Raw genomic sequence first — 24,942 nt, 5'->3', positions numbered from 1 at the left:
TAACGCCGCTTGATGCTTTCAGGCGGGCCACACTGGCCCTGGTCCCTGTAACGAGCTCTCCTCCACCCTGCCGCGTTGGTTTTTACGAAACTTAAACCTGAAGCCCGTTTTCATGCTGTTCTTTCAATTTGAAAGTTCCAAAATAGAAGGCCTTGCAGGAGACCTTATTCCCATCCTTTACCATTACCCTGATGGGACTCCTGCAGGACCCTCCAGCTTGTCCTGACTGAAGTTTCCCCTTTGAAGTTGTGACTGGGAGATCATGAATTGCCCAAATTAATCCCCTTCTTTTCAGATCACATTTTGGACAGATGAGCTCCCTGAACTGGGGCAACGCAGAGGTGCAAAGCTGAGCCCCGGGGCCACAAGGCCGAGGAAGGGGGGCTGCGGTGGCAGCACTGACTGGTCCAACTCTTGTGGAACAGTCACCACCCTTACACTGAGCAAGGCTCGCACTTGAAATCAACAGGCAGCTCCTCTCCTGGTGGTTGCAGCTCTCCACCTACCCCAAAACATGCCGTTTCCTCTCTGGACAGTATTTCCCTGCACTCCACTCACACCTGCATGTTTTTACGCTGACATCTAGACAGAACACAGCATCAGTTCTCAAACTCTGAGCGAGACCCATATACAAATTACACTAGCAGCCTACCTCTTGTCCAGGAAAATCAAAATACATCTTAATTTAAAACAAGCACCAGATGCAAAAAAATGGCTTTAGGGGTGAAGCAGCCTTTTTAAGTAACCTTAACGACACAGTCTCTGCAACAGTTTTTTTACTGAGGCATTATATTGTAAATAGAGTAGCCGAAGGATTGGGTTTGGATATAAAAAATAATTTTCATCAAAACAATCAGTCTAATATCAAAGACAAGCCCGCCAAGCCCTTCATCACTTTTCATTTCTAAGGTGCAGGCACCTCTGTATGTGTACATGAGTTAATTCAGAATAGTGCATAACATCCTTGAAAAGGTTCAGGTTAGAACTCAAGTTTTGGCTTTAAATACTTAAAACTTGAAGTAGCTTAACTGAAGCTGAGGTCTTTATTCTTACAGCTGGCGAGTTCTGCATGCACAAAAAGCTGCCTTCTTCCTGAAGTCAACTCTACTTACGTAGCATGTCTAAGGGACAAAATGAATGCAGGGTTTTATAGCTGCTCGACGGCAGACTTACTCTGACCCAAAAAGCCAGTTATTAAAATCTTGGTTTATTGACAGGCTATTTTGGTAATTTAAGTCAGCACCTGAAACACCGACCTGTTTCAAGACAATCACAGCCTCAAGTAGTGTGCTGCCAATAGTTTACAGAAAATAAGGAGTAGGAAGGGGGACTCCTAGGTATCCAGGACACTTGTTTCCAAAAGACAACCACGAGTCAAAGGCTCAGGTAAGACCTTTATTACAACACAGAGTTGATAGCATGTTTTTCATATTTAAAAGAAAGTATTTGGTCTCTTGGTGGTGAAACGTGGTTTGTGCTGGCGACGCAGAACTCTGTGTGGCAGAGGGAATTTGATTTTAGAATCCTGCAAGAAAAATGTTTTAATGTTAATTATTAGATGACCAACAGGAAATAGCTTGCAATAAATAGCTAAGCTATATCCCACCGCTAATTTATGTATAGAGAAGCAATGTATCCACAGATTAGATATACTTCATAGGAGCTAACAGATGCTTTAGTTTTGCAATTCTTTTTGAAAGAAAAGTCTCCTAAAGGCAAGTTTGCTGCAACATAATACGTATTTGGTTTAGTTTGACTTTCTTTCAAACAGTTCTAGCATTAGAAGTCTTGATCATAATGTAACATAATTGTAAACCCATGTGTGCAAGTTTGGTTTCCTCCCTATTTTTGCCTGCAAAGCAAACCTGTCCCAGACAAAAGAGCTCCCCCCTTCCAGTCCCGTGTTAGACCAGGACCCACCAGCCACCGCAAAGTTACTTCACTTACATGAAACTGCTTGACTGCTGGTCTACGGCACTTGCTAGCAGCAATTTCCTCAACTTTCATGATCTGAATAGAGTGAGCACGGGCACGATGACGGGCTCCCATATCACGGTCTGCAACAACAGAACTCATTAAAAATAAATCTTATGACATTTTCAGTTCAATAATCTTACTACCACCTTTTCAGGAGATGTTTATAGTACCATCTACAACTTTTAAAATTTCTGACCACAGAACCAACATGCAGCAGCAAATTCTTCCTGGAACTCATAACCAAACTCCTCCAAGAAAGTGCCATTTTATTCTTCTTGCCCCATTTTTCAAGAAGGTTCACATGTACAGAAGTAATCTACGTGGGACTATTTAATTTTCTGCATAAGAAAACTGTGATTCTGAATCAACACTGGAATATGATTACCGGAAAGACAAGTGAACTTCAAAAAAAAATCCCTTCTAAAAGGAAGGTGCAAGTAAAGGTAGGAACTGAGGTTATCTTTACTTTTCTTCAAATTGACAAGTGATAGAAACACAAATTGATGTTTAGCCCACGTAATTATGCTTTCAGAACAGGAAGAAGCCATCTGTACACGGGTTACCTGAAAATTCCTCCCTGTGGCAGTGAAAAATCACTGCCTTCAAATCACAATGTCCATAGCTAGTTCCAGGAGATATGCCTGCTGAAATATTAGTGTGCTTACAATGAAGCTTCCCATGAAGATCTAACACACCTGTTAAAAATTTACCTGTCCAAAGTATTCTTGAGCATAAAGGTATCAAAGTCATTGTATCATGACAAATTCTCAGGTCTCTCAAGTAGTCCTTCAGTATGTTAATTAACAGGAATTATTGTAAGTTAATGTAGAACCTTACATTTCACTTTCAACAGCACTTCAGCTTTTGAAAGGCGACAAGATACATTTAATATTTGCACACATGACAAGAATATCATTATTAAGAACAATATTCTTTGGGTTTTTATGTGCATTCTGTAGTGTTTACAACATTTCTGGATTAGATTTCAACAGCATCAGCTATACAAATGGTCTGTCCCTCAAGTACTTCATATAACAGACTGAGATCAGGACAACCTTTAACTCTCCCTGGACGAGGCAATGACATCTTGGAGCAACACAGACTTTTTTCCTCTGTGATTTCCAATTTTTTTTTTTACCACCTCTCTAAAGGTCAGATATTAGTATGTTCCACATGATAGCTGAAATATTCTCTCCATGAGACTTGGGATGATACCCTCAATTATTTTAAAACAATAAAGTGCAAGAAACATATACAGCACCTGAAAGGTCTTGAAACTCTCAGTCTGTATAGAAAAACTCATTATTAGAATTGTACAAAGTCACACCAAAATGAAGTGGGAATATTTTCAGCTAGAGAAACTGCATAAAGAGTAGTAACAGATAGGATACCACATATATCATACATAAACATCTATGGATTTCTCCAGGAACTCCCCACTTAATTTTTCCAGTGTTTCAATTATCTTATCATGGATCGAGTCAGCACACTTCACGTCCAGTTTAGGATTTAATCTTGTGCTTATATACTAGTCTTACCATTTTGTACCTCAAACAGATACATGTACTTACAGCACTGAGTGACAGCACCAGCCGTGGTCAAATCCCTGTACTCCCTGTACATGTTGTGAGTTCCGCTACGAGAATCATAGCGCAACCAAATACCAAAATTTTTTACCCGCAGAGGAGACTTCTCATACACCTGGAATTATACAAGAACATGAAAGTAGTTAGAGACAGTACATCACCAGCATTTTACAAGTTTAAGAATAAATATTTTAGAGCTCTCATGAAACCACTGTGTTAAGTTTGATTGTCAAGAACAACTATTTGCTCTCTTTCACCACACCAACATAGCTACATTCAAGTCTTGGTAATCCAGAATGAAGAGTTTAGTAATTCACCGTGGAAAGAAAAATACACAAAGAATTTCAGCTCTAAAGAATGTCCTTTAAGCATCAAGGTAGAGGACTAAAAACATACAAATGTCTACTTCACAAGGATGATGAACGTCCAGATGTCTCTTAAAAGGTGTATTCCACAATGAAAGAAGCAGAAGAACCAGACAACAGCACTGACTAGTGGCATAGTTCATAACTTAAGTGCTGGGAAGTAAGTTTCTTTTTAGTTTACTGGACATATATGGCCATTTTGAAACCACGAATTTGTCACTCGGCTTCACAGCAACTGAAGGATAAATGAATTTCAACCTCACCCCCAATTACAGCGTTTCATATAAATTCCTTCCACACATACCAGCTGGAATTCTTCACAAATCTCACGCTTTTTTATTTTTTAATCCCGCACCTGGCCACAGTACACAATCTCTCCAGAAGACTTCTTCATCTTCTTCAGCTGAGAAACGAAGTACCAAAACCGGGACTTGGCGACAACATGGTTCGGAGCGAAGATCCGCATGCGGTAGAGAGGAGGGGTCGTGCATTTCGGCGTGGGCAGGCATCGCCCGACCACCTTGTACTCCCGCAGCTGGAGGAAGACGAAAGACAGGCCGCCCGCAGCGTGAGCCCCTCCGCGCCGCCAGCCCAGCCGCCGCGGAGCCACCCCCGCGCCAGCCTGACCCCGCCCCGCCACGGGCCGACACCGCGGAAGGCACCGCGGCTCCATGCATGAACCCCGCAACGAGAGCAAGCCAACCCAGGGAAAGGGGAGAGACAGACCACCGGCCCAGGCGGACCGCCCCGCGGGTCCCGCTGCGCCGCCCGCCGATCCCGGCCTCTCGCCCAGGAGCGGCGCGGCCTCCTCTCGCGTCCTGCGGGCGCGGCGCCGCCGCCATATTGGCCGCTCGCGTCCCTCAAGAGCCAGGCAGGGCCGCTGGGGCTCGCAGAGGCCGCTCTCGAGCGCTGCAAGCTCGCGCCGCCACCCTCCCAACAGCCGCCTCGGTCCCGGTCCCAGTCCCGGGGCCGGCTGTGCCCCCCGCGCCCCAGCCTTCACTCACGGTGCCCGACGCCTTCATGCTGCTGCCTCCTCAGCGGCTCACAGGAAAGGAAAGGCCGCGTGCGCCGCCGCCTCCCGTCACCCGCCCGCCGGCAGCCCCGCCCCGGCCGTCCTCTCCGCCCATTGGCTGGGAGGAGAGCGCGATTGGAGGATGCAGCCGTCAGTCTCCTCCCGCGACGGCCGGCCCTGGGTTCCGGGTCGGCGGGGCCGCGTGGCCTGGTCGGGCCCGGCCTGCGGCGGGGCAGCCCGGCGGCGGAAGTTCGTCCTCCCCGCGCAGCGGAGCCAGCAGTGCCGCGGCGCGGGGGACGTGGCAGGGAGGCACCAGGCGGAGGCAGCCAGCACCGCGCACCGCCTGGGGCGGCAGCCGGGCATGGAGGGCTGCCGGGGGAAGCCTTCTCACCCGCGGTCCCCTGGGAGACCGTGTATGCTGGCGGCCGTGAGGCTGCCGCTATGGGTCTCCCCACGCACTCTTGTTTGATGGGATCCTCTTTTCACGGCTGGCCCTGAGTACTCACGCTCCTGTGCACCGGGAACTAGAGAGCAGAGAGGTGGTGGAGTCCCCATCCCTGGAGGTGTTCAAGAGTTGGGCTGACATAGCACTGAGGGATATGGTGTAGTTGGGATCTGTCAGTGCTAGGTTAACGGTTGGACTAGATGATCTTCAAGGTCCCTTCCAACCTAGATGATCTGTGATTCTGTGAGGGCTCTAGAAATGGCGAGTGGAGGTCTCGGTCCGGCGCACCTCTCGCTTCTGAAAGCTGCGCTTGTTGCAGCCAGACGTGGATGGGTTTTGCCTTGAAAGATACTAAAACAGTCACACCGCTGTAACGATTTTGTAAATAGCTGCATCCCCTTCCTGCCGTTAGTTGCATTTAGTCTTTTAAATCTAATCACGCAAAAGCCCGTGTGTACATTGCTTGGCCGCAGAACAATTCGCGGAGCAGACCAACGGCACGCTCGCAGCCACCAGCGGGACCCGTCGTCCGAGCTGGGGCCGCCCTCGAGCGAGTTACCGCGCAGGTCGCGCCGCTCCTGGCCCCCAGCGTGCGGCGGCACGGCCGGCCCCCCGCCTCGCTGCAGCTGACAAAGCACGATTTTCGGATCTCGGAGGGAATTTGGGGGCGGAACGGGCCAGCCCCGCTTTATTAAATCGGTGGTTTTAGTGCCGCGGGGTGTTGACAGTAACGAGGAGCAGCACTGGCGGGGGAGCTGCCGCCGTCCCGGCGGTGTCCGGGACGCTGCAGGCCACGCCCCCGCGCCGCAGGGGGCGGGACTACGGCTCCCAGGGTGCCGCGGGGCCGGGCAGGCGGCACAGCCCGGCGCGCCCGCCGGAGAGGAGACGGGAGCAGAGCAGAGCAGAGGCGAGGTGACGGGAGCGGAGCGGAGCGCGGCGCGGCGGGTCGGCCAGCTGCGAGGGCGCCGCGCGGCACGCCGGGAGCCGTAGTCCCGCGGCGCCGCAGTCCCGCCGAGGGGCGGGGGCAGTTTTCATTCCCGGAGGCGCCGAGGCCGTTCCGCACGCGCGAGGGCCGCGGCGCCTCCCCTGGGCGTCCCACCCCAACCCCCCCCCCCCCCCCCCCAACCCCGCTCCTTCTCCTCCTCCCGCCGCCAGCCGAGGCGGCGCGGCCTGGCCCGGCCCGACCCGCTCCCTATGCTCGTGGCGGCTGCGGAGCTGTGGGGGTGGGAGCCGGCAGCGCCGCCGCGATGGAGGAGTGACCGGGAAGGTAACGAGGGCGGGGGGACACGGGGACGGGACACGACACGCAGCGCGGTGTGACTCAGCCCGGCGGGGGGGGCGGCTGGGCCTCCCCGGCCGTTGTTGGTGGGGGCCGCGGCACCTCAGCGGCGGAGAAGGGGCGGTGTGGGCGCCCGCGGGCGTCGCCGCTTGAGCTGGCGGCGTTGGGCTCCCTCGAGTCACCCGGCCGGTTCCAGTCAGCCCGGCGCCGCCTCCACCGCAGCTGAGAGGCTCGGGGGAGGGGGGAGGGGGGCGGGAGAAGCCGCGGGCGCTCGCCTCGGCCGCCCGGCCCCTCTGCTGGGGGAACGGGGGGTGCCGCTGCCGGCTGGTCCCCGCTGGGCCGGTCCTCCGTGAGCCGGTGGGGGGGGCTGGGGGTGCGTGCGTGCGGCCGCGAAAAATGTCGGGATTTTTCTCTTCTAACGTATGCCGTAGCTCGCGGTGCGGTTGTATTCGCGTGTTGCGGGAGCTGCCTCAGTAGCCATGCTCCGTTATGGCTCCGGTGGGGGAAGGAAGTCACCGTAAGCTCTTAGACTGCAACGTGAGGCGGGGTGACGACTTCCCCCCCGCACCTCCGTATTCCGCTGCTCTCGGCGTGCTTCAGCCCGGTGGTTCCCTGCCGTCCCGCCCTGGGAGAGCCGCCGCCGGCCCCCGCAGCGGCCGGCCGCCGCCCGAGGAGTGCTTTGTCACTCCGCAGCCCCCGGGAAGGGGCTGAAGGGGTTAAATTGCAGCCCCGGTGTCTTCGCCGCAGATCTGGACGCGGTGGGGTGTGAATGCCCGAGGGCCCTCCTCTGCTGAGCTGCTGAGCCACGCAGTGGTGGGGGCTCTCCAGCGAGGGGAGGCTGGGCTCTTTGGCCGAGTCGGGGGTGGGCCAGAAGGCCTTACTCCTCACAGTCAAACTCCTGGCCAGTAAGAATGTGCCCGAAATGAAGATCTAGTATGTCACTTCCACAAAGAAAAACTTTCTAGTCCAGTTGAAAAGTTCTTGAAGTAGCTATAATTATACAGCTGTTCATTTTAACCACGCGTTCGGTCAACGTAAGAGTCTGTAAATACATCCAAGATTTGCAGCAAGCAAAACAGATCAAAAAAGAATGTGAAAGATGCTCTTTTACTGTGTTTTATTAGAGAAAAAACTTGAGGGAATTAAAATGAAGCATGTCACTGACTCCCTGTGTGCTATCACATCTTGTAAATACCTAAAATGAGAGCTGTAAATGAAGTATTCTTTAATTACCAATTGTTGCTGTGGTTAGCATCTGTAGTTAAAATGCTCTGAATGCTTTTATTATTAAGGCATATCTGGACCCAAATTGCACACCTTTGACCATATTGGTATTGTTAAACTGGGCAATCTTTCTCACTTGAAGTGTGACTACATTTTCTTCCTATTTTCCTGTATGAAAGCAGTCTCTACTATCAAATGCATTTATAAGTATTTAATATGTGAAAGGGAATAAACTATCCCAGTGAGAGATACATATACCTGTGTAACTTCACTGTCAAGGAACTGCACCTTCCTAATTATAGTAAGATCGATTTGCCACCCAACATGGTGTACTGCTTAACAAAAAAAAAAATCTCTACATAAGTAAGACAATACTTTCTACACAGCTGCATAATAACTATTAATGTTATTGATTATTTTTCATAAATAAAACTTGCTTTAATGACATGATGTTATAGCTGAGTATATCTTGCAGTGGATTTTGCAAACTGTAAGTACTGTTAAAATTGGAGTTCGATTTTGCTTTTGAAGTGTAACTGCCTGGTTAAAATAGATTTGTGGTGGAAAAGCTACCTGCTGAACTAAAACCATAAAGCATGAGAAGCTATTTTGTTAGCTTTTTCAAAAAGCTCATTCAAATAGTCTCTCTCATTATCTTCTAGAGCTGGCTAGGCAAGCTGAAACTGTTAGAAAAAGATATGTGGTAGAAGATGAAATTTTTAATATGCTCGTGTAGCATATACAAAATTAGTAGAACTGGTTGGCATGCTATTAGCTAAATAAGTGAAGAGAATACATGTTTGAGCCAGGTTATTCTTAATAGCAAAACTTGTCACCCACCTTTTGGGCAGATAATGTAATAACTGCAGGAAAATATGCCAAAAATATGCTTCTGTATATTAAATAGTTTTACTTGTTTAACTCTGGATCAGACCCTAATCAAAAGATGCTGTAAAAAAACCCAAAAAACAACAAAAAAAACCTGACACCAAACCAAAACCAATTTTCACCTGCAGCATTTTAGCTTTATTTTAATCTGACTGGTTTGGATGTTGATTATGGGGAAAGCAAGCTGGGGCCACAGAGGGAGAAGACTCAGCAGAGCAACTTTAATCCCTAAAGGTTTTGACCCTGAGCGGGATTGCTCTGTGTCGCAAGGTAGTGTGTGAAGCTTGTTTTGCCACGAGTCATCGCTTTGTTCCAGATTTTCTGGTTTCTGTACTGCTGCAACCTGCAAATTTTTTTGGTACAAACTCAATTTTACTTATTAAATTGCTTTTCATGATGCATTTTGTTCTAATGTATTCTGTAGTGAGTTTTATATATGTCTGTCTATTACCATGTTAAATTTTGGGCTCTCCTTTTCAGGCATGCTTGCTGTCAGTTGTCATGGTGCCACCTTTCTTCCAGTGGGGGAGGGTGAACAGTAGAGCATGCACAAGACACGCAATACTAAGAAATCTGAAGTTTTACCTATAGGCATGTAGGCTGCTTCAAACCACAGCTCCTTTGTATTTCATCTCTTCCTCTTGTTTATCTTCATTTTCCCTACCTCCTACATACTTATGTAACAAGGCCTTATTTCAGGCCTAATTAACTGTGTTACTATGGGGGGGTGGGGCTTTGAGGGATAGATGGATTTTTGTCCCCTCTTGCTGTTTAACAGCATCCTATTATTTGACAAAGATTTTTTTTTTAATTCTCTGTGTTTTACTAGAGCATTGCAGAACAGCCTGTAGAGGCACATCATTTTTAGAACATTTGTCTAGCTTGCTTGTTAATTTTACACTGAATTTTCTAAATAAAAATCATTGCTAGTAAATCAGCACCCATTAGTAAGAACAGAAAACTTTGTTAACAACTCAGTATGATGTATTTTGTGGTTATTTTCTAAGATGCTTCTCTTGAGTGCATTTGCTTTAGAAGAAAGACCTCCTAATGGCTTTGTTTCCCTAGGGGAAATACTTCATAAATGGGTTTATGAAGCATCTTAATGATACTAGAGATGAGTAGCGATATTTTTTTTTTTCAGTTGTGAAGTTTGTGGTGAGGAAAAAATACAGTGGTCTATCATCCAAGAGGCAGATTTATGCTTATGTCATATCTTGCTGAAACCTCTGCATGCCTGAAATTTGAGTTAAAGCCTTTCAGTTGAATAGTACACATACCATTTATCTGTTAATTAATATGATATTAGCTCTTTTCAAGAGAAGTGAAATATATGGACACCTCATTTTCCTCAATAAGAAGATTAGTACTATTGTACTAAAAGTTGATCAACTTTAGTTGAAAAACAACTAAAAGTTGATTAAAGGACTTAGAATCTGTGTCAGAAGTATGTACATTCATGTTTTGGTGGAGTACATAGTATGTCTTTGAGATTTGTGGGCAAACTTTGTGGTTGTGCTTTTAATTTTTGTTGTTCTGAGCAAATAAAGTTTCTTTTTGTCTATTTGCAGATGATCGTAGTTTCCCCTCTAGAAGAAGTGGGCAAACCAATTAGGAGTAGGAAACAAAGAGTATAGCAATAGAGATGGATGAACAAGCCCTTTTAGGGCTAAACCCAAATGCTGACGCAGACTTCAGACAAAGAGTATGTAATTAACTTGCTTATCTCACTAATAATTTGGGGTGCTCTTTCATTGCAGAAGTCTCATATTTTCTTGGGGGGGGGGGGGGGGGTTTGGTTAACCAATACATAGGGTTAGTGGTGGCAAGTACAAAATAGTCATGTCACAAGCATGTAAGCTGAAGGTCATGTGTCACCAATTCTGTGAAATTATACTTAACATGCATAGAATTTATTTTTCTGGGCTCTGACTTCTTCAGTCCTTTCAATTCTTTATACTTGTTGCTCAGCTCCCTACGTAGGTTCCCTTAGAATGAAGAGCAGCCACTGAAAACAGTGAGTTGCTTGCAATTAACCTTTTAATTCTTAGATGTGTTTTTATTTGCATGGATTACCTACCTTTAGTGTTTTCTAATGAAATGTGTGTTTTTAACTAGTGAAGCTTGTGTTAGCCTAAAGTAGGTTAAGAAAGTAACCGTGGCATGTGGGTAAGGATTACTTCATAAGACAGATGCTCCTATGAACAGGCATTACAATTTATGTAACTATTGCATGAGTAAATATTTCTTCTTACTGATTGATTATTGATTATCAAGTTGATTCAACTGTCTACAAGATTACTTCCATTAATATCTGTCAAATGAGGAAAACCTTGGGTTTGTGTTCAAAAAAAAAATCCTGGAATGTGTAAGACAGTGAAAAATGTAGTTTGATGCAGCCTAGTATTGCTCAGCAAGCAGCCTGTTAAGTATGTTGGTTCTGGGTATTTGTCCTTTTTGCAAGGATGGATATAGCTAGTATTTACTGTTCTGTTAATAGAGTATCACTATAAAATTTGAAGCTTATAAATTTATTGACCTTTTAACTATGCACTCTGCCTGATTTTATAGTAAAAGGTGACTTAACCTTTTCATTAATCATGTAAGATATTTGATACTCCCTTTGCATGTTACAATTTCTAGTAACACTGTTCAGTATAAGAAAATTTCCAGTACTATTTACAGGAAATTAATTCTTATTTTAAGAACTTATTTCAACTCACTGAATAATTACCTGGAGAAATTACTTTGGTGGATGGAAACAATTATGAACTAATGCAGAAAAAAACCCCAACCCTTGAAATACATGCATTCACAGAATTGAGAAAATGTTGTTAATCTAATCTCTATTTCAGAAGTCACTGTACTGTTTTTTTTATAACAGACCACACTAAATCTTAAAGCAATTAGATCAAGTTAACTGTTGTCAAAAGCTATTTAGAAATTCTGATAAGCAAATTGGTATCTAAAATTTGGTAGAAATTTTCTCCAGGCTCTGTAATAGATTCATAAACTGACAGTTGAGTGATCAGTGTTTGAATGTTTCTCAAGCTTGGTGTCAAATACAGCCAAAGTGGTACAACAAAAATAGTGAGTTGTTTTCAGTGAAAAATCTAGTTTCTCTTTAGAATTTGTGGAAAGAATTTTAACTTGGATGTGAACGTCCACCTAGATGGAAAGGCCCTGAGCAACTTCCTCTAGTCGACCCTGTCTCCAGAGATCACTTCTGACTTCAACATTTCTGATTCTATGACTTTTATATTCAAATAACAAAAATCCTTGTATTGAATGTAAAGTGGAAATTAGTACCTATGATACTAGCGTTTGAGGAAACATTCTTGTGTTACGGTAATTAGGGAGCCATATAAATACTTGGATGTATCCAAATACTGTTTGTTTTTTTTTTGAAGGAGAGCTGTTTAAATGTGAGTCTTAAGTGTGAATGAGGTGTGGTTTGTTCTTTTTTTAAATGAGACTTACTTGGATGTTTGCAGGCACTAGCCTACTTTGAACAGCTGAAGATATCTCAGGATGCTTGGCAAGTCTGTGCAGAAGCATTAGCTCAGAGTATATACAGGTAATGTATATAAAAATCATTGCTTTTTTCATTAGTAATATGTTTGATTCTGGTTTTAGCTCTACAGCATAATAAGCAAACTGTAAATTGCTGAAAGTTAATATGGTCTTCATGCTATTTTTTAGTATCTTAGTTGATCTGTGGCTTCTGTATACCTTTCAAGAAAAAGTGATGTATAAATAAAACTCTATTAATTTAGTAGCCTAAAGACTGCTGCTTTATGAAATCCAGGGAAAAAGAATGAGTTCAAGTGCTATCTTTTGGGGAGGAGTGCTGAAAATTTCCCATTGTGAGACTAGAGGCTTTATATGCAGTAATCTCAGAAGTAGTTCCTTGCTCCTATTCTATGGAGTAGGCCACCCCATTCTTCAAGATGCAAAGAGTGTGTAGTCACCACCGTTCTGCACAAAGTTTTGTATTTAGGTTTCAAATAATTCGTTGTTGCTGTATCACAGAATAATTCAGGTTGGAAGGAAACCAAGGGATGTGTATCTCCTGAATAACAAGTGAGTTATAGTGAATGCTTTTTTGTAATTGATTTATCAGAACTTCTGACTCCAACAGAGTATGCAGTAATTAACAAAGATTTGAAAAACAGCATTTTATAATCTTTACCAAAATACATTGTTGTACGTTTTATGTAATAAGATAAAAAACTTGTGTAGATAATATAGTATGTGGAATGTCCCTATACCTCAATTTGTCTTTAGCTTTACTCTTTAAGACACAATGTATAACTTGCACTTACTGTACTAATAGACCCCAAACGTATTACTGAAGTCTGACATATTTTTATAAAGGCAGGATATGATAAGTATTGTAGTTTTGTATATTCAGTACTGAAATCAAAGCATAAAAAATTGGTGGCTGTAGAAAAAAAGATTACAATGTCAAAACATAAATATTAGTTTAATAATTGCTCATTTTTACCAAATTAACTGCTCAAGTATTTGTCATTTTTGCTTTGAAGTAATATCACTACCATTGTTCTCTGGTGTACAGTAATTCTTCATTTGCCAAAGGGAAGACCTGTTTGCAATATTAGAGGAATTCTTTCTTCCAGGAGAAGTGTGCTATATTGCCACCAGTAACAGAACTTTATTTTCTGTTCTAGTGATGATCACATCAAGTTCTTTTGCTTTCAAGTTCTGGAACATCAAATTAAGTTCAAGTGAGTAATCTTTCTTGACACCAGCCGTATAGGTCCATTTAATTTTCCCTTTTTATTCCGCTTGCTAAGAAATTAAAATAGTAACTGTCATCTCAGTGTGGTGATTGAGGTGACTTTAATCTGGTCCAGAGGACTTTCTTGTATTTCTTGGCCTTTTCCTGGGAGAGGAGTGGTTGGGTTTTGAGCAGCATGCTCTATGTAACTAGTCTGATACCTGTCTGTGGCCCAACACAGACCCAGTTACCAAGGGTTTCTTGAAACTTACGTAGCCATTCCTTTCTGTAGAGTCAAGCCATACTCTGTGTTCTCCCTGATTCTTCCAGAAAAATGTCCTGCAAGCAGCAGCCTTGCTCAGTACAGAGTTCTGGACTTCAGACAAAGCCCTATTCATTCGATAACCATGGCAGAGATGTTAAGAGAAAGTAGTCTTTTCATTGAGTGGTGCTTTCATAGAATCATAATTTTAGGGAAAAATACTTTGAAATAACATTAAGTTTCATTGCCTGTAACTATATTTTTTTCACACTTCAGGCTTCTTTGGTCTAGACTTGAACATCATGGCAGAGGTGTCTGCCTCTTGGAATATCATCATGACTGGTTGCAGTACACTGAACATGTGGGTCAGGCTTTAGATAGAAATAGGATGTATTTTGTGACTGATTTTGTTACATATCAGAGCAAAAATGAAAGACTTATCGTTTTGTGATTTTATTTACCTGATTTTACTTCATTGTCCATCTTCCTCTACTTGTTTCACTCCTGTCACCTGCTTCCTGCAGTATGTTTTCTCTTGTTTTCTTGCTTCTTATTTTCTTTGAGCATTTTCAGAGGGGTTGCTTTTTTCTTAATGAATAGCTACTTGTGACAGGAACCCTGGAGACCCATTCAGCAGTCACTCTTGTTAAGGACTGTACCAAACCTATAGCTAGCTCTATTGCAAGGAGAATGTTCTCACCTTAGCTAGTCCTGGGAAGGAACATTTTATGTGGGTAGTTTTTGAGGTGGGCTGGGTATAATGTCATCTTTTGCCAAGACTGTGTGTATGATGTAAAGCAGAATTACCTGTTTGCTTTTTTATTTTGACATATGTCTGATAATAAAGGTACTGTAGGTCAGATTAGTAAAGGACTTCCTTGTGTCAACGTGTAGTCAACAAGTTTGAGCATATACAAGTGTCTCTTCCTTCTCTCTGTGGCTTATGGTCAAATATGTTATTTTTATCAGGGTTGTAAGTCCTGTCCTTGATACGAGCAGCCTTCCTACACAATGTCAAGCTCCTACTCCAGTATAGGAGGCAGTAGTGCCTCAAAATGTAATCCATTAATATGAGCAAAATGTTTTTCCTTATTTTTATGTCTTTGATTCAGAATTCTGGTATGCAAATAGCTGTGTAAATCCCTTTTCTAGGAATGTTTCGTGTACATTGTGTAGTATTATGTGCAATATTAATTTTTGCCTGACTGAATATCACACTTGCCATGAAGCAGTTGTGTTTTGATCTCACTGTGCTTTGTTTCAGATACTCTGAACTTACTGAAGTTCAGCAGCAGCTAATTAGGGAAACACTCATAACATGGCTGCAAGCACAGGTATGTATGTCCCTTCACAGCAGTTTTACATAGCAGTACAGGCTAGATGTTTAATCTGTCATTTGAGTTTAAAGATGGCTTCCTGAAGAGATACGATATGTGATGGTTAAAAGCTTTTAACATGCTAATCTCTATTAGAAATGCTTTAAATCAAATGTTGTAAAGAAGGCTGTGCTTGAACTTACTACTAAATATAAAACTCTTACATCAGATAATGACTGTGGTTTAATCAGTTGTGTGTGAAATGAGGAGTATTAAAAGTTTTCCTTTCGAGAGAGAACATCCAGGTTCCTGATGTTCCTGAGTGTCTGGAGGAGGAGCAGTAATTCTGGTTTTAAGACCCTTTTAAAACCCTAACTCCTGTCTACTTAGAATACTAACAGGTGTTTATGAATGAACAGCATTACTCCTCTCAATACTATAGCAGAGTAGTGGCTACTCTTTCTTGTGGAATTAGTTTCTGTAGCTGAACATGTAGTTGGACCCACGTAGCTTGCAATCAGCAGCAGAACCATCAGGAGGGCTGATACAAGTCTTTGCCTATACCTGTCATTATCTGTTTGTTATTCCACTTCTGCACTGGAAACTAACTTAGTTGCTTTGTTTGTAGAAAACTTAACAGTAGGAAATGGAAAATAATACAACTTGAAAAACAACAGATCATTGTGAAATGGATTAAATTGCTTTTAATTTCTCTCTGTGGCGAGCTGTTCCATTTAGATGGAGCTTACAGAAAAGGGGGAGGAAAGGGAGAGAGGGAGATTAGTAGTGACAGATTTTAAATTTTTTTTTTCCCCCGATGAGCTTAGATTTAGAAACTTTCTTTACTATTCTTAAGCTAACATCTAATGTAGGCACAAGCTAGCTACAAGAGGACTGTAACTTGTTTCCTGGAAGTTCTTGTTTAGTCCTTTCACCAAACCTGACAAATTAGCTTTTAGTCTTTGAATAGTGCACTTAATATCTTAGTACTGAATGAAAGGCTTAGGACTGTATGACCCAGAGAGAGCGTTCTCCCCGTTTCATTACAATTTAGCTAAATTTTCTTCAAAATCCTTGGGAAGGCAAGGCTTTTTATTGATCTCAGCCAGGAAGAGAGGTAGTACATTAATCACTATACAGAGATCAACAAACATATACAATTCTTTTCTAATTTAGTAAGAATATACAAATAAAATATCTTGTTTCTACCAGATGCTGAATCCCCAGCCTGAGAAGACTTTTATTCGCAACAAAGCAGCACAAGTCTTTGCATTGCTTTTTGTTACTGAATATCTCACAAAGTGGCCCAAGTTTTTTTTTGATATTCTATCAGTAGTTGACCTTAATCCACGAGGTGTGGATATGTACCTCAGAATCCTGATGGCTGTTGATGCTGAGCTGGTAGACCGGGATGTTGTTCATACATCAGAGGCAAGTTACTATTCTGCATTAACATTTGTTTTACATTTCCAAAAAGTTCTCTTTAATTACAGCAGAAGACTTGCAGAGATGTTGTGTTTTCCTATGGCAGCTCTGTTTCAGAGACATTAGGTCATTTAGATCCAAAAGCCATATGTTGTTTAATGCTTTTTATTATTTCATGCTTTTCAGTTAATGTATTTTTTTGCCTGAAGAGCTAGCAAACAAAAACTAATGGACTGAATTAGCCATTTTAATGTTAGACTGACTCATTTTAAAATGTTGATTTCTTCTAATGCCTGTTTGAAGGAGTCCTAACATCAGAAATCCATTTAATGATCTAGAGAACTTTTCCCCTTTGTCTGCCTTTCTTCAGCGTTTGGGCATTGTGGTAGAAAAGAGTGAAAACTAGAGTATTTTGGTTTTATTTCTTGAAAGAAAAAAAAATGCTCTCTTTGGGTTTCTGATTTAAGTTATCTTGCTAGGACAAGTGTCTGGTAGTGGATACAAAAATGCTACTAATTTGACGAGATGCTAATCTATGACAAGACTGATTTATCCTTTTTCTGTAATGATAGGAGGCTCGTAGGAACACCTTATTAAAAGATACTATGAGGGAACAGTGCATTCCAAGTTTGGTGGAATCATGGTACCAAATCTTACAAAACTATCAATATAATAACTCAGAGTTGACATGCCAGTGCCTTGAAGTAGTTGGAGCTTATGTGTCCTGGATAGATTTGAGCCTGATAGCCAATGAAAGGTAAGGGGTTTTTGATGGGATATGTTGGCAAAAATAATCTTGTTAGTATGCTGACTGTATTTCTATGAAACAGAATTAAAACTCGTCTTTGAAAAAGGACTTTCATTATACATAAATCTTTGAAGTTTTGGGGTTTTAGTAGAGTTACTGACTTTGCAAGCCAAGCTGATATAATGGCCAAAATAGACACCACGCAGTTTGCTGGGTTCTCCTTAAAATGTATAAAATGCTGAGTTTAGTCAGTACAATAGACTTCAAAACTGTAAACTGTTTTATTAAACAAAACCATTGCAAATATGCACACAAATAATATAAAGCTTTTCTATGTGATACTACTTTTTTTTTTCTCTGAAGGTTTATAAATATGCTGCTAGGTCACATGTCTGTGGAAGTTCTCCGGGAAGAAGCCTGTGATTGTTTGTTTGAAATTGTAAATAAGGGAATGGACCCAATTGATAAAACAAAATTGGTTGAATCTTTATGTCAAGTATTGCAGTCTGCTGGCCTCTTCAGTATTGATCAGGTTTGTATATTGATTTTTACAATAGGAGTGAGTCGTGGGTTTCCAACAGTTCTTACATAAGCAGATGAACAGAAAACTGTAAAACTAAACCCACAGATTAGGGAGAAATAGTTGTACTTCTGCATCAAAGCTAAACGCTTCTTGTAGTTTTCTCATACTTAAATTAACAGCTTATTAATATTATTTAAAACACACTGCATTTCGTTTGTCCTCAGCATGAGTTTTTCATTTTAGAAGCAAGGTATTACATAGCTCCTCTGTTCCTCTCTAAAGCATGTTGTGCTTACTGTTAGTGCTGATTCTGTGTTTCATTGCCTTGAATCTTTTTTTCTGAATGATTCTGTAATAGGTATTGTAGCCAAGGTAGAGGTTTTTAGGGTGAGACATTAGATCAGCTGTGCATAAACACAGTAATGAAGTAGGGGAAAGAGCTTTCTTAAGGGCACATATGCTGTTCTGCATGTCTGCACAATCAGACATGAGGCATGAAATTCTTATAAGCTGGAAAAATATACCTGCTAACCACACATTCCCAGGCAGTTGCAGTGTTTAAGGAACAGCTGTTTGTTACCTGCCATGGAAGAAGAGGAACCAGTCCTTACAAAGCTGTGGTCCTTAGATTGCAAGGCAGTTACCTCTTCATTTTGAAGCCTTTGTCAAATTTGTATTCTTACTAAAATGCAGAATATGTGCATTCATCAATTCAGGAGGTGTTCCTCTAAAAATCTTACCTCAATCTTTCTGAGGAAGGCTTGTTGTTGTTCTGCTTTTGTGCGTTATGGCAGGGAGCAAAGCATCTGTTTGGTGTGACTGGTCTAGGGGTATTTCTCAATTCTGATCCATGTATTTCTGCAAAAGCAAGCCATAAGTATTTAACATTAACTCACTCTTACAGGCAGTACTGAAAGTTACTTGTTACCAGTATTTCTGAAGTGAGCTACAGCTGTTATTTCTTTGAAGTTTTCCCATAAAAGACTTTTCTCTTATACAGCCTAAAATTTATGGTAGGTGTGTGCTGCTGCTTTTATTTTGAACCTGCTTCTTGCTGTAAAATAAAAAGAGAAACTCATCTGAAGGGGTGAAGCAAGCTACTGTTGTATAATGGAGGACAGCCAAATCTGACATTGCTTTGATTTTTCTCTCTCCATTCCCCAGGGAAAATGAACCAGGCAATTGTACTTTCCATCTAGGAGACAAATGTTGGTTTTACTGCTTCTACATACTAGACATGTAAATTCATGCCATTTAAACATGAGTTCTGCTACTATTATTAATCGAATGTCTTCTCTTGCAGGAAGATGATGTGGATTTTCTGGCCAGATTTTCTAAGCTGGTCAATGGGATGGGGCAAGCATTAATAGCTAGTTGGACTAAACTCATAAAAAATGGTGATATGAAGAGTGCTCAAGACACTCTGCAAGCTATTGAAGCAAAAGTGGCCCTAATGTTGCAACTGCTAATTCACGAAGATGACGACATCTCATCTAATATCATTGGCTTTTGTTATGACTACCTTCACATCTTGAAACAAGTAAATATGTCTGGCTTCAGTTTTACATCACTTTTTGACATACTTCATTTGATTTTTGTGGGAATATATGAATCTCATACTTTGTGAAAGCTGACTTGCAAAATAGTTTTTTTGGACTAGTTAGTATTCAGTATCTTTAATGGCTGTGGTCATGCTATTTCTATAGTATTGTTTAGAAATCTGAAGGAATTGGGTTAAATCTTGTGTTAAGTGGAAAGACGGCTTGTAGATCATATAGCTGTTAAAAGCAAACCTGTCCTTTCCTATTAGATAGTAATAAAGGAGTTACACAAAAAATAACACTTGACATTTATTTTGCAGCTTTCTGCACTTTCAGACCAACAAAAAGCTAATGTAGAGGTAAGTATTTTCTTTTTACTAGAGATTCTTTTTTTCAAGAACACATTGGGTCAGAATCTTTCATTTTGCTGAAACAAATCATGTTTTATTTATATGCCGTAATGTGTATGTGACAGTAATTAAAAGGGAAGACTTAAAAGTTAAGGACAGCATGTTCCATCTTCTGTTAAGTAACTACAGCTGTTTCTTTAAATAGTAAGCCTATATTGAATTGTGTATGAAGATGAAAGCTATTTTAGAGCTGATCTTCCCAGGCAACCCTTAAGCATATGTTGGTAAGCTCCTGTATAGTCTGTACTGTTGATAGAATGTTCTTAAATCAAGATAGAAGACGTTTTTTTTCCTGAAGCTTTGTATTTTTATTAAAACCTGCCCTAATTCCGAAGGATTGGAAGTAGTATGGGAAGGGTTGTCATAAAATTCAACCCTTGATAGTATCATATGGTGAACTTATGAAAGAAGCTGCAATTCAAATGTAATGGTTGTACTTCTAACGAGCAGTTGTATGTTAAGCATTACATTAAACTATATATTAAGCTTAAGTTTAAACTTTATATGCTTGAGTTTATACATAAGCTTAAGTTTGTTAACACAAAGCATTAAGTTCAATAAGTAAGCTTTATGTCCAATTTTGGAGGTAGTGAACTTGTTTGTTTTTTTCAGTGCAGTCCTCTTAAAACTTGTTTTCCCTATGACCCTTCTGTACTAATGTGGATGTACTAATTTAGATGTTGAACTGGTTAGGTCGGTGCAGGTACTTTGTAAGTTCCTACAGCTGACAGCTGTGATTCCTTTTCCTTTACAAAGAAAACTGAATTCTGTACCTGTTCTAACACGAAAAGTTGAATTTGGATAACTGGTCTAGATTATCTTGATATCATTTTGTCTAATGTCTGTTTAAACTGGATGAGGTAACACAATAAGAGAAGTTTGATAAGATCACTGAATCTTTTAATTTGTTACTATGTGTCTTTTGTTCTTATAACTGGATCAAACCAAATTGCTACTGCAGTGCACTTGAAATCTGAATGTGTTACTGTCCCAAATCTGTTTTTTTTGTTAAAGTTGTTTTCATACTGAAGAACTTCATGTTAGAATTATTCCTCAATTTTACTGTGCATTTCCTGAGGATTTGTGTTAAACTGAAAAGCATTTATACCAATCGTTCTTTTTTCATCCAACTCCTAATAATAAATTATTTGGAAATAGTCTAAATCTTACTGTTGTCTGTCTTAAGCTTTAAATGGTGTGCTTAGCAGCATTCCTTTAAAGTTTTGCACCGAAGAAATTCTCACTTTAAACTTGTTCATTATTTGAACGGGAAAAAAGAGGACCTTGTTTGTTGTGCCTTTGAAGTCCCAAAGTTTTTCCTCATCAGCAGGATCGCATTTTAAACTCCTAAATGACAGGTGTTTCTAAGCATTTCTGGCTACAAGCATATCACATTAATGTTTTGCAATTATTTTAATTCTTTAATATCACTTCTTATAGAGAAGCAGAGACTTCTCACAGATGATGCTGACACTTGGTGTCCATAGAAGGCCTGATTGCATTCTTGCTATTTGACCATTTTCTTCCTCAAAATATTACAAGTGTCTGTTTCTGCAAGTTCACGAAGAATTTCACCTCAATAACCTAAGTTTCATTGGTCCATTTTAATGTTAAAAGAACTTCAGGTTTTGCACTTAAATGAAAAGTACGTAATTGTGATTCATCAAAAGTTTTGGTTTTTTTTAATTTACCTTGTCTCCTGGTTTATTATTTGTGTGAAATTTATGGCTATCCTCATTTAGAACCTGAAGTACTAGAAGAGAATTACAAAATGCTATTCAAGTTCTTGCTGATATGACCAGTGTTTTCATTTCCTATAGTTATAATAAAAGCTGTTGCCTACTGAATTTAACCAATGTGAAAAAAGACACAAGTTTGTTTTTTCACCTGGTAGTAGGTGTAGGGATGAGGTGTTCTGTAAATGCTGATCAAATACCTGTTACAGTTGTACCGAGTCTTCTTCAATACTCAGTCAACCTGTTCTTTGTAATATGTATACAGATATGTCCTGCCCAGTTACTTGTTGCTACTTCATATTCTTTTGGACTTCTAATACTTTATTGTTGTCATAGATATAAAAATGATCTGCCTCTGATTCAGTTTTAATTACTCAGAATAGCTTTCTGTCCATTTGGAATATTTTAGATTTAATACACGTTTTTGTAGGTTCCCCAGAACAAACTTAAACTGAAGTGAGAATTAAAATGTAGTAGATTTTTAAACACTTGTTATAGCTAACTGTGTGTGTCAGTCCAATTTCTATCCATCCTGGAAAGCATAAATGGAATTGAGTACTCTATATATTTTAAATGTTAAATCAGAGTTCTAAAAACCTGAACTAGTAAATGCTTAGTAAGATCAAAGTGATACATTTAGAGTTTGAGACTTCAGCAGAGATGCGATCAAGTCTTTATTGCTGTTTTAGGACTTACCAACAGTCCCTGCTAAGGGCAAATTGCACGTCAGTGCTTTAACTGCTCTAACAACTTGCTGCTGATGAAAAGAGAAGGTTTTGCTTTTCTTGCTCTTGTTTGCTACTCCTGGCTCTTGGATTCTTTGCTGAACCAATTCAACTGGTTAACTTGTCCCAAAAAAAAAACAAAAAAACAAAACACCTTTCAAGGATGTTGAGCTATTAAAGAAGTTAATGTTATGGCTAGGCTGACCTGCCCCTTTAAAATAGCATCTTGGACAAACTGTTTAGCTTCCTCTGCCTAATTCAGTCATCTTAGTTGTTTTTAGTGTGAACCAAATAGCACAGATTACAAGCAGGAAGCAAAGCCAGATAATATTGTCAGAGACTGAGAGCTCCAAGTCATCTATGCTGTGTATCTGGAATGTCATCTGTGTATTGTTTGGATATAATCCATCTGTTTTAATTTGGACTGTTACTTCTGCTAAACCTCTGAAAATAATAACTCAAATGGAATTTAAAATATTAGTAAACATTTAACACTTGCTTTAATGTTTCCTTTACTGTAGGATTTTAACTGTTGCTTCTTATCACTTGTCTGCTTCTGTGCTTACAGTTATGTTTTTATCTTAGGCAATCATGTTGGCTGTTATGAAGAAGTTGACATATGATGAAGAATATAATTTTGAAAATGAGGTATTGTGTTATATGAATAAACAGACAAATGCAACTTAAATTGCACATAGTAAAACTTGCTCACGCTTTTAAAATTCATATTTTTCATAGACTAAGGATTTGAAGGTAGGAAGCAAAGGTCTGTAGGCTGAATTCTTTCCTATGTGGAAAGCTTTTTTTAACCTCTGGGCGTGTCTGCATAGGACAAAACAATGTAGTAAAGGGATATCCAAGCCAGTTCGGTTAAGAGAATATTTCTGGCTGCATTTGTGCTGAACTCTTCCTAGGCAAATACAGCTGTGCTGTTAGCTAAACATAGCTGTTAGGCTGGCTTCTTCAGTGTGGGTTTGCGCGTTTCTGCACATCACTTGTCTTGCAAAAAGATTTGAGAAATATTGTGTCATGAAACTCTTTGAGATGCTGCTTGACCTACTTCAGATGGTCAAATCTCTGTCAGCCAGCAATAATGATTGAATATGTTGGACAGATTTACTTTTGCTGCAGGCTGTTTGAAGAGCTATAGTCTTAAAAAGGTTAACTTAAACTGAATGCAGTCCATCATAAATGTTTCTGTCAGTTTAATTTTGAAACTAAGCTAGATGCTGAGAAAGAACATCTTTGAAGAGTGAGTCAATTTTCAAGAACTGGGTCAATAAGGCTTTGCCAAGAGCATATTCTTTCTTGTACTTTTTGGCTAGTTTTCAATTTGGAAAGCCTTTTTAATATGTTTCTGGACTGAATGCAGTGGATCTCAACATACTACAACCAGCCAAAAAAAGGAGCCTGCTGTTATGTTGCAAGAGCATAGGGTGAGCGTTACTGAATTTTCTGAGCATTGTATACTGTTCTTGTATGTACATGTTTTTGTTTTAGGTGTAATGGTCTAAAATGGTTGTGGATGAATTTAAAAATGAAAATACAGACTTCACTGATGTGTGAATGTTTTGCAGGGTGAAGATGAAGCCATGTTTGTGGAGTACAGAAAACAGTTGAAACTGTTGCTGGACAGACTTGCTCAGGTCTCACCAGAGCTACTGTTGGCATCTGTTCGCAGAGTTTTTAACACTACACTTCAGTAAGTTGGGTTTTTTAACTTGTTTACATGATGCCCTTAGCTTTTTTGCCTTTGACTTGTAACTGGCAGAGTTTGTAATGAACATAAGTGTGATGTGGCAAGGCAAAGCCAATTGATAGAATGAGCTCGTTATAACTTCATGATACATATGACACTGTAGAATATTTTACTCAGCTGCTTAGAAAGAAAAAGCTGCTTTCTTGTTACCTTAAATGGCAGCTAATTTTTTTTTTCCCTCAAGGAAATGCTTATGAGATATGGCAAATAATTTTACATATTACTGGTATCATAAAACCAAGGTTGGGTAGGGAAAAGAAACAAAAGTGATTTTTTTTTTTTAACCAAAAGAGCAGAACCAATCCTGAAAACTATAAATGTAAATAAAGAAACATTACTAGTTGCCTGCTAGGATGGCAGTTGTGTGTATACAAATAGGAATCCGGTATTGTTGGTAGTTTCCTTGTACCTGCTCTTTAGCGAGCCCTCTTTTTGAGTGAAGCTGAATGACTTGTCCACATGCATAATAGGTGGTTTTGAGAAATCTGTAGCTTTCAAGTTGAAACTGGTAAAAGAGAAAATTGGTAGCCCTCTGATGAAGAGGCACTGTGTCTGTGGATAAAGTCTTCCAGAAGCATCCTGAAATACTGCCTAGGCCTTACAGTGTTTTTCTTAGTTTAAATCTGCTCTTTTTATGCCGTGCATCTGAAGAAGGCTTGAAAGAAAACACTAACATGTAGAACTGTTATTATTCCATAAGCTACTACAGACTAACATGACCTTACTCTTTCTGTAGGAATTGGCAGACTACGCGATTTATGGAAGTAGAAGTAGCAATAAGACTGCTGTATATGTTGGCTGAGGCTCTTCCTGTATCCCATGGTGCTCACTTCTCTGGTGATGTTACAAAAGCTACGGCTTTACAAGACATGATGAGAACGGTAAGCATGTCTGTTGTGGGAGCAATTTAAAAATGCTAATGGAGACTGGAACACTCCACTTCAAATGACATCCTGGTAGTTAAGATGAGCCACTTACAT

At 40.8% G+C, this 24,942-nt stretch overlaps 2 protein-coding genes and 1 non-coding gene across 4 annotated transcripts in view; 1 reads left to right on the top strand and 2 right to left on the bottom strand.

Annotated features, from left to right (window-relative positions):
* Positions 1-1,382: 1,382 nt before the first annotated feature.
* RPL18A (ribosomal protein L18a) lies at positions 1,383-5,201 on the bottom strand. The gene is made up of 5 exons (XM_074827327.1): positions 4,933-5,201; positions 4,284-4,463; positions 3,549-3,678; positions 1,948-2,057; positions 1,383-1,525 (listed from the first exon to the last, which is right to left on the bottom strand). Exons 1-5 carry the CDS (start codon positions 4,948-4,950, stop codon positions 1,433-1,435), a joined length of 531 nt encoding a protein of 176 aa, XP_074683428.1. The 5' UTR covers positions 4,951-5,201; the 3' UTR covers positions 1,383-1,432.
* Positions 2,799-2,930, bottom strand: LOC141924895 (small nucleolar RNA SNORA68). The gene has a single exon (XR_012623696.1). It is a non-coding gene; the product is annotated as a small nucleolar RNA SNORA68 (small nucleolar RNA).
* A 1,057-nt stretch (positions 5,202-6,258) lies between the features above and the next one.
* XPOT (exportin for tRNA) overlaps positions 6,259-24,942 on the top strand; it is a 29,652-nt gene continuing 10,968 nt past the window's right edge. The window contains exons 1-13 of one of the 2 annotated variants that reach the window (XM_074827308.1): positions 6,259-6,297; positions 10,348-10,481; positions 12,271-12,353; positions 13,468-13,524; positions 15,044-15,113; positions 16,308-16,526; positions 17,093-17,277; positions 17,632-17,800; positions 19,095-19,331; positions 19,653-19,691; positions 22,789-22,851; positions 23,781-23,905; positions 24,699-24,843. In XM_074827308.1, coding sequence (XP_074683409.1) covers positions 10,422-10,481; positions 12,271-12,353; positions 13,468-13,524; positions 15,044-15,113; positions 16,308-16,526; positions 17,093-17,277; positions 17,632-17,800; positions 19,095-19,331; positions 19,653-19,691; positions 22,789-22,851; positions 23,781-23,905; positions 24,699-24,843 — 1,452 coding nt within the window. In that variant the 5' untranslated portion in view covers positions 6,259-6,297; positions 10,348-10,421. Of the gene's footprint in view, positions 6,298-6,490; positions 6,653-10,347; positions 10,482-12,270; positions 12,354-13,467; positions 13,525-15,043; positions 15,114-16,307; positions 16,527-17,092; positions 17,278-17,631; positions 17,801-19,094; positions 19,332-19,652; positions 19,692-22,788; positions 22,852-23,780; positions 23,906-24,698; positions 24,844-24,942 lie in introns of those variants that run through there. The other variant, XM_074827307.1, reaches the window with a different exon arrangement.

This window comes from Strix aluco, chromosome 5 (assembly GCF_031877795.1).
Source record: "Strix aluco isolate bStrAlu1 chromosome 5, bStrAlu1.hap1, whole genome shotgun sequence".
Lineage (NCBI taxonomy): Eukaryota > Metazoa > Chordata > Aves > Strigiformes > Strigidae > Strix > Strix aluco.
Note: the sequence above shows the minus strand (reverse complement) of the source record. Positions and strands in the feature narration are given on the sequence as shown.